The sequence below is a fragment of the Phoenix dactylifera genome, chromosome 8, assembly GCF_051530095.1.
Source record: "Phoenix dactylifera cultivar Ajwa chromosome 8, Ajwa_hap1_PhDact_Kaust_v1.1, whole genome shotgun sequence".
Lineage (NCBI taxonomy): Eukaryota > Viridiplantae > Streptophyta > Magnoliopsida > Arecales > Arecaceae > Phoenix > Phoenix dactylifera.
The window spans coordinates 269,993-282,409 of record NC_143197.1 but is presented as its reverse complement, the minus strand read 5'-3'; the positions used below and the strand labels follow the sequence as shown (position 1 = coordinate 282,409).

Genomic DNA, 12,417 nt, shown 5'->3' with positions numbered 1-12,417 from the left:
CGACGACCGACCGAGAGCTCCCTGGCAGGATTTCTCAGCCCTGGCAGAGCAAACCTGGAGAAAGGCTGGGCGGGCCTGAGTATTCGATCTGGAGGTGGAGATTGGAATTCTTCGGTTGAAAAAGGATGGTCCAGGCGCATGTTTACCCGTGCTGCGAAGAAAGCATCTTCTCTTCTCCCTCTCGCTCCCAATAAGACAGCAACGTAGAGGAGAAGAAGCGGAATCTCGTAGGACAGGGAAAAATTGCAGATAGAACTAAGTGCAACTGCGATAAAAGCTCTCGGTCGTTTTACTTTCTATGCAACCAAAAGCTTGCACCATGCCAAAACATAAAGCTAATCGCACCTTGTGTTCCAGCTGCAAAAAATTGCAGCCTCCGGATTTACGTGTCCATGAGGTCATGTATATTCCGGTTTCCTGCTTAAGCCTTACTGCTAGGCGTTTAAATGAAATCAATATGCCTTGATACATGTATAGTGTGCTCCCAGGTGCCTGCGAACATTGTAAACATGTCAATCTGATGAGTGTGCTTCAGTGCAGCAAGCGCTTTGTGTTTGACTGAATTCGCTTATATTATAAAAAGATCATTTTAATACACAAGAGACTGCTTTGTGGTTTTAATTAGAAGTCCAGTCCGCCATCTGAAATAGTCATAATAACATATTATTGCGCCTGAAGACTTGAGGTTTTGTTCGACATATCAAAATAAATGTTTCAAGGATGATGAATGATGCCAACTAATGTCAAGCTGCATATTATGATTGGTGATTCTTCAGTTATCTACCTGCCATCCATGCGCGATCATCACGCATGCTGCACCACGTCCTAATCAAGTATTTATTGACTGTGGTTTCGAAGCACTGCATCAATCAAAAAGTAATATCCACCTTTGTGGTCGAACAAGATGAAAACAATTTTAACCGAATAAAACTTAACTGAACTGTTCGAACTCCAAAGACTAATATGACGGTATTTTTCTCTATTGACCTCGATGATATAAAGTGTTGACATTTTGAATCCCTTGCAGGTCTCAAACCTCCCAAGCTAATTTCTAAGCTAATGCAGAGCAGCAACCAGGATGCACCCAACTCAGCTCATCAGTCATTCTAATTGTATGCAAGGCAAGAAAAGCAGAAATCATGATAGGGCTCAGAAATCCCGAAACGAAAAGAGGCCTCGTAAGGTGGGCATCGCAGCTGACTTGCTTTTGTGATAACTTCTATCGTTTTGCCTTTGCCTCCCAACTCGAAAAGGTTTTAGAAGATAGATATCGGGCGATAATTCAAGCAGGCTCAAGGGTCAATCAGAGCCCTGCATTATCGAGAATAGGAAGAAGAAGCCAGCGGACATTGCTCTGAAGCCTCGCTTCCCTGCTTCAAGACCTTCCTTCTTCATCCTATAAAAAAAGTGAGCGAGAGAGAGAGGCCTTCAGCCTTGTACACGATCCCCCTCCAAAAAGGCGGTGCCGCCATGGACCGACGCTTTGTTATTTTCACCGATTTCTTTTACATTGTATATCTTTGTGCGGCTATTATCTCACTTAAAATTGTTTTAATCATTTTAAAATTTTTCTAACATAGCATATAGGTCTCATCTAAAATTAATGGCTTGACTAACGTTCTGTTAAATTATGAATTAAAATGTTAGATAAAAATAAACTTTATAGATTTAAGTGTAGATTTTTCAAATTATTAGGTGTAAGTATAATTTATCCTTAATCTCAAGAAAATTTTAATAATTTACGCTGTTCTTTAACACCGTGTAAAGCCCGAGGGACAAAACCTATAACGAAGAACAACATATGGATCGATAAGTGATAATGTGGAAGTTTCGGTAGGCTTTGATATTTCTATCTAAAAATCTAGGCTTTTAAATAAATTGACTTAACAAAATATAAGTACCATAAGAATTCTTAAACTATTCGGAGCAATACTATATTATTCTTCAACAATTGTCATCGTCCTTGACGTTTAAAATAAATGATTCTTCTATGGATGAGATAGGATGGTGGACCGTCCAATGAGCTAAAAAGAAAATAGTTGAATTCTCTTATATTCAGAGATCGAACTCGATGGTCTGATTTATATAATCATGGCTATCCATATCACATGGGTGGTCTCTGATGCATTCAAGACACATCCACTTCCGTTCCAAGGTGGAGAGGATCCAAATATAAAAGGGAATCCATCATGTTGCCCGACATGTCTTTAACTACCCAGATGCTATAATTAGTTAAGAAAAGATTATCTCATAGTTATGCACACTCAAGAACTCACCAAGGCAAATAGGTTAGGTGCTGATATGGCCCAAATCTGGTCACCCAACGATAAGTTGATACATGGCATCAAGGAGATCTATTCAGTTGCTCAAATTCCTGCGGAGATCCAGATAAGGAAGGGAGACCGAGAGACAACTCTTAATTCGACTCTAGACTCTAGGATTTAATTCCAGCTAGATTGGAACTCCTCATCTATATAAAGGGCTTAAGACCCGAAGAATTTATACAAGACACACACTCTTTAATCTCTCTTCTCCTTTGTTTCTCCACCTCTTCATGATTTAAGTATTAGAGAGCAACTTGGCGGCCTTTTTCTTTCTTTCTTTTTTTCATGCAAATAAACATTCTTCATCTATCGTATGGATCCATCAGCATCCTCCAGATTATCGGTCAATGCTTTTCCTTTTCGTGTAGATCGATTGGTGCTCTTGTATCTCACGAACCAGGTATCAAGTGTCTTGCAACTTCTAAAATTTCCTAGCAGGCTCGCTGCAGGAAAAACACATTGCATGCACGTCCAGAAAACGCAAGTTGGCTGGAAATCGGCAACCAAGTGCCTGCGGCTCCATTTCAACAGCGCCCATTCCATCGATCTAACCGCATCCGTCTTCCTTAAATTTTGAACTGCAGTGGGGGGCCGGCGGCCCTTTGCCTCGGCGACCACTTTCGGTGGGAAAAAATCCAAGTGGAGTTGTTGGCCTTTTATATTGTTACTATTTTTCATATCTTTTTATATCTGAAGTAGGAGCCAGCTGAAACAGCCATGGCCACCGTGTAGGCTGGCCAGTGGACAAAAATGCCCTCCCCTCCACTATCTTCGCCTCATCAATCGAAACCGAATATTTTTAAGTTTCTTAATACGAGAACAAACTTTCCTTTACCTGGACTTTTTCAAAAAAAAAAAAAAAATTCTTTAACCCACTTCCACCCGTGCTGTCGTTTGTGAGACAGCGAAGTACGGGCCCCTACGATCCATCCACACATTTTTCAAACCACCGATATAATTTTAAATTGATGAATTTTATTATTTTAGAAAAAATTATTTTTTAAAAAAATTCGGATTAGATCCATTTCATAATCATTGCATCATCTAATATAACAAAACATATCAAAACAAATCAAAAGGTAGCCTACGCATTAAATGAATATAAAAATAAATATATGAAATAATATTAAATTGTATTTTGATTATTCAAACCTACTAATTATCAATTTATGCATATTTTAACATGTATAGGTAGTATTCGACGAAATAATTTTTTAATTTAATACTATTTAGATGCTTTATCCTGTATTTTAATGTACTATTATCATTAAAACCATACATTTTTTTTATTTGCTTGGTGCATGGATTATGAATTAGCCCTAGAGAAAGGTTCATAATTCATTCTTATATAAATATTTTAAATTTTTCGTTTTTAGCTTGAGGTAGATGTTTAACTGGATTCAATAAGCCAGAGTGGCGTCCACGGAAAACGGGGACCTGGTCCTCGCCGTCGGCCACCGGTAGCCTGGTTAAAGTGCCACGAGCATCGGGCGCCTTTCCGTGAAGCGATCGTGGCGGACAAGGTCAGGAAAATCTCAGCAACGGCAGAACCACGATCGCGACAGGCAACGGTTATCCTGATTCCTGAGTGAATCTCCGCAGCTGCCACGTCACCTCTAGATTCAAGATTCTAAGAACGAGGCGGTTTGCGAGCAATCCAGGGTCCAGGCACATGATCCACGGCGGCGAAGGGAAGACTGGTCTGCCTCGGAAAGAGATACATGTACCATCAAACTTGACCGGATTTCATGTTAGTTTGTTTGTGGTGAGCTCACCAGGCGGTGAGGCGATCTCAGATGCCGCGACGGTTGGAACTTGGAACGGACGGCCAGGTTGCCCAGGAGGGGATGGAATGGGATCTCGGGGGTAATTTGGTAATTTCGGTTTCGGTTTTATCTCAATTTGGCAGTGGGGAGACAGAGAGAGAGAGAGAGAGGGAGGGAGACGGCTGCCTCGCGCCGTATCTGGAGCGTTTAGATTCTTTTCGCGCCGGAAACCGGATTCTAATTTCTTCCGTACACGTTATCGTCTCCTCTCTATTAATAAATACGAACAAAAAAAAGATTCGCTTGATTTTTTCTTTTTGCAATTTTTTTTCCTCACCTAATTCGTCGTGCAAAGCTTTGAATATAATGAGTTATAAGAGTAAGATGGTGGTCTAAGCAACGGTAGGGAAAATAGACGGTCGAGCAGCATGATTTTTGTCTTTTTCTGTCGCGTTGGTATTTGCGGAACATTCGCCCCTCATCAAAAACAAAAAAGGCTGCCGGGCTCATCGCACCTGCTGAGGCTAAAACAGATGCAGCAGCGCGAAAGTTGACCGGCCCAATTCTTACCCTGATTTTGCCTTCCTTTGTTCGATCATTAGTAGAGAAAAACCCTGCTGTTTTTACGAGTTCCTAAAAGTCTTACTAACCATGCGACTCAAAACATCTCTGAAATGCCAGGTTTTGGAAGTAACGGCCATGCTTTTCAACGGGAGGACAGGTTAGGTTGGTCAATGTGCAAGTGTGCAGAACCGAGACGGAGGCAGAGGTAACTTTCTTCATTTATTCGGTTTCTTGTTCGTAATTATTTGACACCTTCCCTTCCTTCCCTCTTCTTTTGGGTACGACCTTCCTTTTCTCTCTCCTCGGCCTCCAGAAAGAAGAGAGCGAGAGGGGCGACCAAGCCCCCTTGCTTTCCTGCATCTCGGTTTGTTCCCTGCTTTCCTTTTGGGAGGGGCCCAACTCCAGGCGAGTGGGAACCAGAGGAGAGGAAGCCCGCGAGTGTAGGCTATTATTATTTCTTCTCCCACCAGCACAACTGCGCAACTGCGGAGTCATGCCCACCCTGCCCCTCCCCTGCTGTTTTTAGCATCTCTCCTCGCCCTTCGACCAGACCAGCGACCGAGCTTTCTTGCTTACTTCCCGATATGGCTGAGGATATGGAGGACGCTGAGTTCTTCCTTCCGTCCGAGTTCCTCTGCGACGATTTCTTCCTCGAAGGAGTCGGGACCAGAAAGGCGGAAGCAGAGGTTGCGGAGACTTGCTTCTCCGCCGACCTTTGTCCCGCGTCCGACTCGAATCCGAGCTCTCCGGTGGATTCTGCGACCACCGAGACCAAGAGCGACGAGGAGGACTACATGGCCGGGCTAACCCAAAAGATGGCTCAGTCCTTCCTCCAGGACGACGACGCCAACGATACGCCAGGACTTGCAGCTGACAACGCAAAGGTATCTATCCTCCAACATCTATACATATATTATTAGACGTTCCGCATCAAGTTCTTTTCTGGATTTGCTGCGCAGGCACGGGAAGTCATGGCCGGTTCACCACAGTCTACTCTGAGCCCTTGGTCCGCTTCCGGGAAGGGGAGCCCCAACGGCCTGTCGCTGCGCGTGTCGCCGCCTTCGACTCCGTTAGAGCAGCAACAGGACGATGCCTGGGATCTGCTCTACGCCGCGGCGGAGCAGGTGACGCGGATGAGGGGGCTCAACGACCAGGGCAACCATCACAGCTATCAGGGCGGCGGGATCTTGTGGAAGCCTTCTCCCCCGATTTCGGCCGCTTCCAACGCCCCCGGCACTGGTTATTACCACGCTCCAGCTCTCACCCAGCAGCAGTTGCAGGTGTGTTTGCGTGCGTCTCTCCTCTTGTTTTTTTTTTTTTTTTTCCTCCTCTTTTCCTTGAAAGTTTTGTTCCTTGGTGTTCTCGGTTTAAAACCTTTTGTCTGATCATCTTTTGCATCCTCTTGTAGCTCTGTCATCTGAAGCAACAGCAGTTAATCAAGCAGCCGCTCTCTGCAGCATGGGGGAGGCAGAGCAGAGCAAGGGGCGGCGGTGGGGTTTACGGTGGGGAGCGGCGGCCTCTTGGCTTGCCATCTTCGGCGTGGCCGCCTCTTCAGAAGTCGCGGCAGCAACCCCAACACGGTTCTGGGATGAGGGCGGTTTTCCTGACTGGTGCCGGCGCTAAAAAGGAGTCCACCGGCACGGGTGTTTTCTTGCCTCGGAGAGTCGGCACCCCAACCGAGTCGAGCAAGAAGCCAGGTATGATAGCACCGGCAATCAATAGGACGGAGACTACCGTCGATCTCCTGTTTAATCATTGTTAGATTGATATATCCGTTCCGGATTTTAGATTTAATCGGTGTTGTTGAATCTCAATATTTTTTTCCCTCTTCATCAATTTTGTATTATTTATGATTGTGGTTTCTGTCGGCTGGTGGCATGTTTTTATTAATGTTTTACTTTTCATCAGGAATCACACATAAATTTGTCGGTAAAACGTCTGCTTAAGGTCACATATTTCTAATTTATTGGTTATGATCAGCTTGCTCGACTGTGCTTCTTCCGGCAAGAGTGGTTCAGGCTTTGAACCTGAATATGGAAGAATTGGGAGCCCAGCAAAGCTCTCCGGATGGCTTTGTTGTTGATCATGGCAAGAACCTTTTATCCAAAAAAAACTGGGAATTCTCATGCGATTATTATGAGATTTTAATCACTGTGCTTCGACTTGAGAGGGCCGTTCTTCGCTAATAGCGGTCTCCTTCTATTGTCGCAGATGTTCTTGGCTGGGCCAGCACTGCCATTTCCCAGCGGAACCGGAACGACTTCCGTCCCCCGCCGCCGGCCGTCACGAGCCATGATATACGTCTCCCCAGGAAGGAACGTGCTAACCCTCGCCACTACTGACCTCTTGCGTGCTGATGGTGGCACCTCTTGCAGCAGGTAGCTTGGAGGAGCAGCATCTGGTGCTGCTTTTAGTAGTCCTGGAACATTGTTATTGCATTTGGGGGTGGTGGTCGTGCGTCCTGGGAAGTCACAGATCTCGAGTACTTTGCGTCAGTGTGGGGAATGGAAGCAGAAGAGGGATGGAAGAAATAAGTCATGTTTTTTTTTGGATAATTTGGAGAACAATTAGGAAAGGGTGCTTATCCAATAACACGCCCGCTTCTCTGAAGTTTTACCTTGGTGCTCGCCAAGCCTGCCCCAATTCTCTCATTGCAGAAGCACATGAGCTTGAGGAATAAGCAAAGATGCCTCGTTTGTAACTTGTCTTTTGTTATAATTTCTCTCTTTTGTATATTGGTTGGAGGATGGAGTTAGGAAGATCATATGCGATAGTGTGGGCTGCTACAAGTTTTATCAAGCTATGTATTTTTGGGAAAAAATGTTTCTATGTATTACTTCATGAAAATTAAATTCACCATATGTTCTTGGTGCTTCCCCGCTTTTAGGGCCCATGGGATGAGACGGCGCTACGGCATCAGCATGGGCCGGTCAACCCCCCGAATGGAATCTATACACTGTCCGGCGTGGTTGGTTTTATGCGCCATCTGGGGGTTTTCCCAAAAGAAAATAATAAATGTATCTGAAGCCTGAACGTGCTTCTTTATTGTTGTATGAGAAGACGTGACGGGGATGGTCGCTTGAGCATGGGGTCGGGGGCTTCTTGTTTTTTTTTGGCGATGGGCGCCTATTGTTCCGACTTTTATTTATGCATGCCCCTTTTGTTTCCTTTGGACCGGCGCGTTTGTTGCACTTTGTTGTTTGACCCGGTCAATTTCTCCTTTTCTAGCTAATTAAATAATAAAATTATGGTATAAAGACGACCGAAAGTTGCTTCGTATCTGTTCTCAGAGATGTGCAGTGGTTTCCCACGAATGTATTTATACTTGATTAATTTAAATTATTCGTTTTAAAAAAAAAAAAATGCAGTGGCAGAGGGATCGGTAGGTGTGGGAAAGCGTGCAGTGGAAGCAGGGATAAGTTCGCGCGAAAATGGAAAGTTTTGTCTTATATGATGGTGTTCATGAGTTGGCTGCACGTTCTCCCCTGCGAACCCGAAAATAGTGGCTATGAAATGGATGTTTACGTTTCGAGGTTCCGGCTGCAGTACAGGGATTGATGATCGTCATGTGATCAAACGGTTCGCGTTCCCCGATTTTTTGGATCTGGTGTCGTACTGCAGGTTGGTGGAGTCTCTAGATTGCACGCTCAACTTGTTTTGCTTGTGGGCCTAACTGTGAAATTTGGTCATCCCCTTCGCTATGGTTTGGTGGTGCGCAGAATGCGGCGTACTGGGCCTCCGCACCCAGTCATGCACGGGCCTCCTCGAAGCTAGACAGCCATGGGATTTGGTGACTGGCTGCTGCACTGCGCATTGGATCTCTCTGGCTGTCGAAGATCACTCATAGCTAGTCATGTTCTATTACAGTGCCCATAGGCTGTTTAGGTTTAGCGATATGCCTCTTTTTCTCTGTCGAGCTTCACTAAGTTTGCTGAGGATTTGCTCCGGTACTTAAGGTCGGCCTTTCGGGCTCCACGTTCTGCCAATTGGGGCATTGATGGTGCCTTTATGGCTTATCATATATAGCTGGATAGGAACAACTTCGAGAGTAGGAGCGCCCCTCTGAGGATTGTGGTAGATAAAGATATCTGTTTGGCCAAGGAGGTCACCGAGGCTACTGTGACTGTTTCATCTGAGTTGGTTAGGAACATCTAGATCTCTCCTTCCACTGCTTTAGCGTCTAGATATGTGCTCACATCTTGGGAACCCCCACCCCCTAGCCATTTCAAAGTGAATTTTGATGGTAGTTTGTCCGCTGGTGGAGGCGTTGGTGTTGCCTTTGTGATTAGGGATCACGAGTCCAGGCTGATTGCGGCAGGGGGGCGGTGCATCTTTAAGCCTTATGTTCTACGAGCGGAACTCAGGGCCACATGGGAGGGTATCTCCTATGCGAGGCGAGTTTTGGAGGCCCAATGCATTATCCTAGAGAGAGACTTAGTGGAGGCGGGTGAGAAAATTCTACATGAGGGGTCGAGGGTCACCGACCATCTGATTTTAAAGAACATCCGATGCTTACTGCAGGAGTGTGACGTTTTTCAGACTGTGCATATGTTCCGAAAGACGAACAAAGTTACTGACTGGATCACCTCCTTTGATGCTCATTACTCTGGAGAGATAATTTGGACCCCAAGTGTACCTGTTTCTCTGCAACTGTGAAGCATTTTGGCTTTTGATTTTGTAAGCAATGCTCATGTGAGATTAGTGTGAGCTGCCGGTGTACCCAAAAAAAAAAAAAAATTGCTTTTGATTGATACATGTTTGAGGGTGGAGCTCTAGATCGCGAGCCAAGGCCTTTGATACTAGGAGCGACCCAATGCATTTGGGGGCCTAAGGCGAACACACTAAGAGGAGTTTTTTTTTTCTTTCTATTTTGTCTTTGAGGCCTTCTGTGCAGTGGGTTGGCCTAAAGCAAACTTATTAAAGGGGGCCTTTTTTCTTTCTGTTTTATCTTTGAGGCCTTTCTTGCGGCGGGCTTTTTTTGGGCCGGAGCCTTAGGCGACCGCCTCAGCCGCCTAAGAGTTTGGCCGGCCCTATTTGATACAACATTCCACTCTGAATCGCAGCCTTGTACGATGCGGGCAGCTCTCCACGGAGTCCTCCTGTATTCTCTTTTGCACGGCACCTGGATCAAGCCGGCTTCAACTAGAACAATACAGTAGCCTAATTTTAAAATGAAAGAATGCCCAAAAAAAAAAAAATTCATCTTCGTCTTGTGGAATTTTTTCATGAAATTTAATAAAAGTTGTATTGAATCTATTATTCATCGCTTCAAGACGGAAGATGTGTACTTCCAGATGTGCCTATCGAAGAAACAACTGAGCAATAAATGGGGAGGAGACGATCGTTTACTGAATAACTGTTTGGGTTTCTGAACGCACAGGGAGAACCTGCTGGATTTTTTTTTTTTTAGTACACTTAGAACAGGGGAGCAAGCTCCAAAAAAAAACAAAAACAGAAAAAGGAGCACAAAGAAAAAGCTGGAACACTAAGCTCTCAGGAAACTGCTTGGTTTTTTCCGTGTTTTCGGATCGTTGCTTTGGCTTTGCAAGTATACAGCTATCGTGGGGCCTGGATTTTAAACTGCTGCTGTGGTGGGGCCCTGTTTTATGTGGAGGCTTGCTTACTCTATTCCTGGGACCGCTTCTCGTCGGAGCAAACTGTTATGATTTATTGGATGGAAGGGTTGCCGGTGGCTGTCCTAACTCCACGCAACAATGGAAGGAGCAGCGCTACAATGCAAGGGGAAGTATAAGCAACCCCGGAGACCTGCGAAGCGTTCAATGTGTGTTGTTTCACGGGCAGACGCTAAATTTTTGTCGAATCGGCATTTGGTCGATTCTCTCTGTTGAATACACCATACCTGAAATGTGCGTTGCACGTAAGTTGACAGAGGGCAAATTAGTCATGTACATGCAGAGGCTGCCCTTCTTCGCCAATCTAGTAAATGCCTTTTATTTTCTCAGAATGCTGTTTTAAGATTTGTGATTGAGATTTGGGTAGACAAGGGAAAACAAAATTGAAAGCAAGACAATTCGTGCAAATATATCATGAGGTTATCGACTCATGGACGTGTGATGGTCTAATAACCTGTCGTACCACAAAAACCTAAGCATGCCTTGCTTCAGCTTGCCGCAAGCGTTTGAGTTCTGGAACACCCGATGAGCTTTGCGATCCATTGAAGTATAACTCCATCATCTTTACGGTGCTACATTGTTTAGGAAGGTTGGTTTGTTGTTCTCTTTGCAAATACCAGGAAAAGAAAATCCAAGGTTACTGTATTTTTTTTGCATGTGTGTGATTAAAATGGAGGCTAAGGCTACACAGAAGCCGTAATCCACCGAATTTTTATTAAAGAATTGAAAGTAGATATTAGAACAGACTTAGAAGGTAAGGAATATACAGAGAAATGAGAGAGAGTTAACAAAGCAAAATAATGAAACAAAGATTGCAGCATCTCCACGGAGCAAGAAAAGGAAAGAACAGAAACTTAGCTAGTCTTTTTTGAACCGAATGGATCAGCTGGCCAGTTGGAGAACCGATTCAAGATGGAGAGGTCCTGAAGCAATAAATGAGACTTTGAATTTTGTCCCGCACTTTGCCAAAAGCTGGAAGAACTTTGTGAGCATAAAGTATATTACTGAAAATTTAAAAGAGCATTATATTACTTTTTTGATTGCACGGACCGTCCTCAATTGTCTTGGAATAATTATTAGAATGACCGATGTACTTTACTTCTAAAATCTTTTACTAATACATCAAGCTAAGTCAGGAAAAATGCTAACTGCAATTTGGGATTTCCTAATGTTTTTTAAAGTTTAATAATTTGCATTGTTATGGTTAACCAAAAAGGCCTTCGAATGACTCGGTAAGTATCGTACAAGGAATGATCCTGATCATTCGAGGGCCCATTCGGAAAAATCTGATGTGCATTTCCACTTGTTTGATTACATGTTTCGGCATTTCATCTTACTGATTATTTTCTTTTGAACAGAATTGTTACCATATCAGCGATCGGTCAATTTTCCTTTGGTAGTGAAAGCCGCTTAATTGGTTTCTCGCATATGTACAGCCCAATGCATCGGCATGAAAAATAAGCTATTAGATGACTCAATCAGAGGATACCTTTCTACTATTTGTTAGTTTATCATTTACTTTATGTAATATCAAAGGTGGTTCTTCACTGCCCTTCTATCACTATGGTGTTTTTCTCCCCTTGTTATGAAGATATGTTGCTTTTCAAGAATAACCTGTGAATTGCAACATTCTGAACCAATGACATGGAGGCTCTGTTCGGTGTCAAGAACTTTATATTCGTTCCAAGCTTTTCTCTTCTACAAGTTGTTCGTGCTGACCTCATTGCATGGATAGCCATCATGTTATAACATTTTTGACGGTAGTAATTTAATTTAAACCATTTTGATGCCAGTCTTTAATTAATTTTTGCCATAATCATAGATTCTTTTTTTAAAAAAAATACTTACTGGTTGTTCAGGAATATATTCATTTACATGCACAGGGTGATGAGGCAGGACAAATCTTTGAATTCAAGAATAAGATAATCTATGTAAATCCATCCAAGTAACTTCTTTATTTCCTATCTAACCTAATAGAAGAAGAGAATAGAAGTTACACTTTATCCTAGATATGGTTCCATTAGCCAAATTATCCGATTCCCAACTGATTGTGCTGTCTCTAAAAGAATCTAACATAATCTTGTATGAAAACTGCCCCATTATTTTGAATGTTTCCTCTATAATTTGATT

The 12,417-nt window shown here is 43.6% G+C and overlaps 1 protein-coding gene across 3 annotated transcripts; it reads left to right on the top strand.

Moving 5' to 3' along the window:
* Nucleotides 1-4,907: 4,907 nt before the first annotated feature.
* LOC103722645 (uncharacterized) lies at nt 4,908-7,707 on the top strand. 3 transcript variants are annotated; one of them, XM_008813276.6, is made up of 5 exons: nt 4,908-5,538; nt 5,614-5,934; nt 6,063-6,351; nt 6,635-6,742; nt 6,866-7,707. In XM_008813276.6, the coding sequence occupies exons 1-5, from the start codon at nt 5,239-5,241 to the stop codon at nt 6,994-6,996; spliced, it is 1,149 nt and encodes a 382-aa protein (XP_008811498.3). In that variant the 5' UTR covers nt 4,908-5,238; the 3' UTR covers nt 6,997-7,707. The 3 variants fall into 3 exon arrangements, with proteins under 3 accessions (XP_008811498.3, XP_008811499.3, XP_038980052.2); XM_008813277.6 differs by lacking the exon at nt 6,635-6,742 and having other exon boundaries at nt 6,866-7,515; XM_039124124.3 differs by lacking the exon at nt 6,866-7,707 and having other exon boundaries at nt 4,937-5,538; nt 6,563-6,736.
* Nucleotides 7,708-12,417: the final 4,710 nt, after the last annotated feature.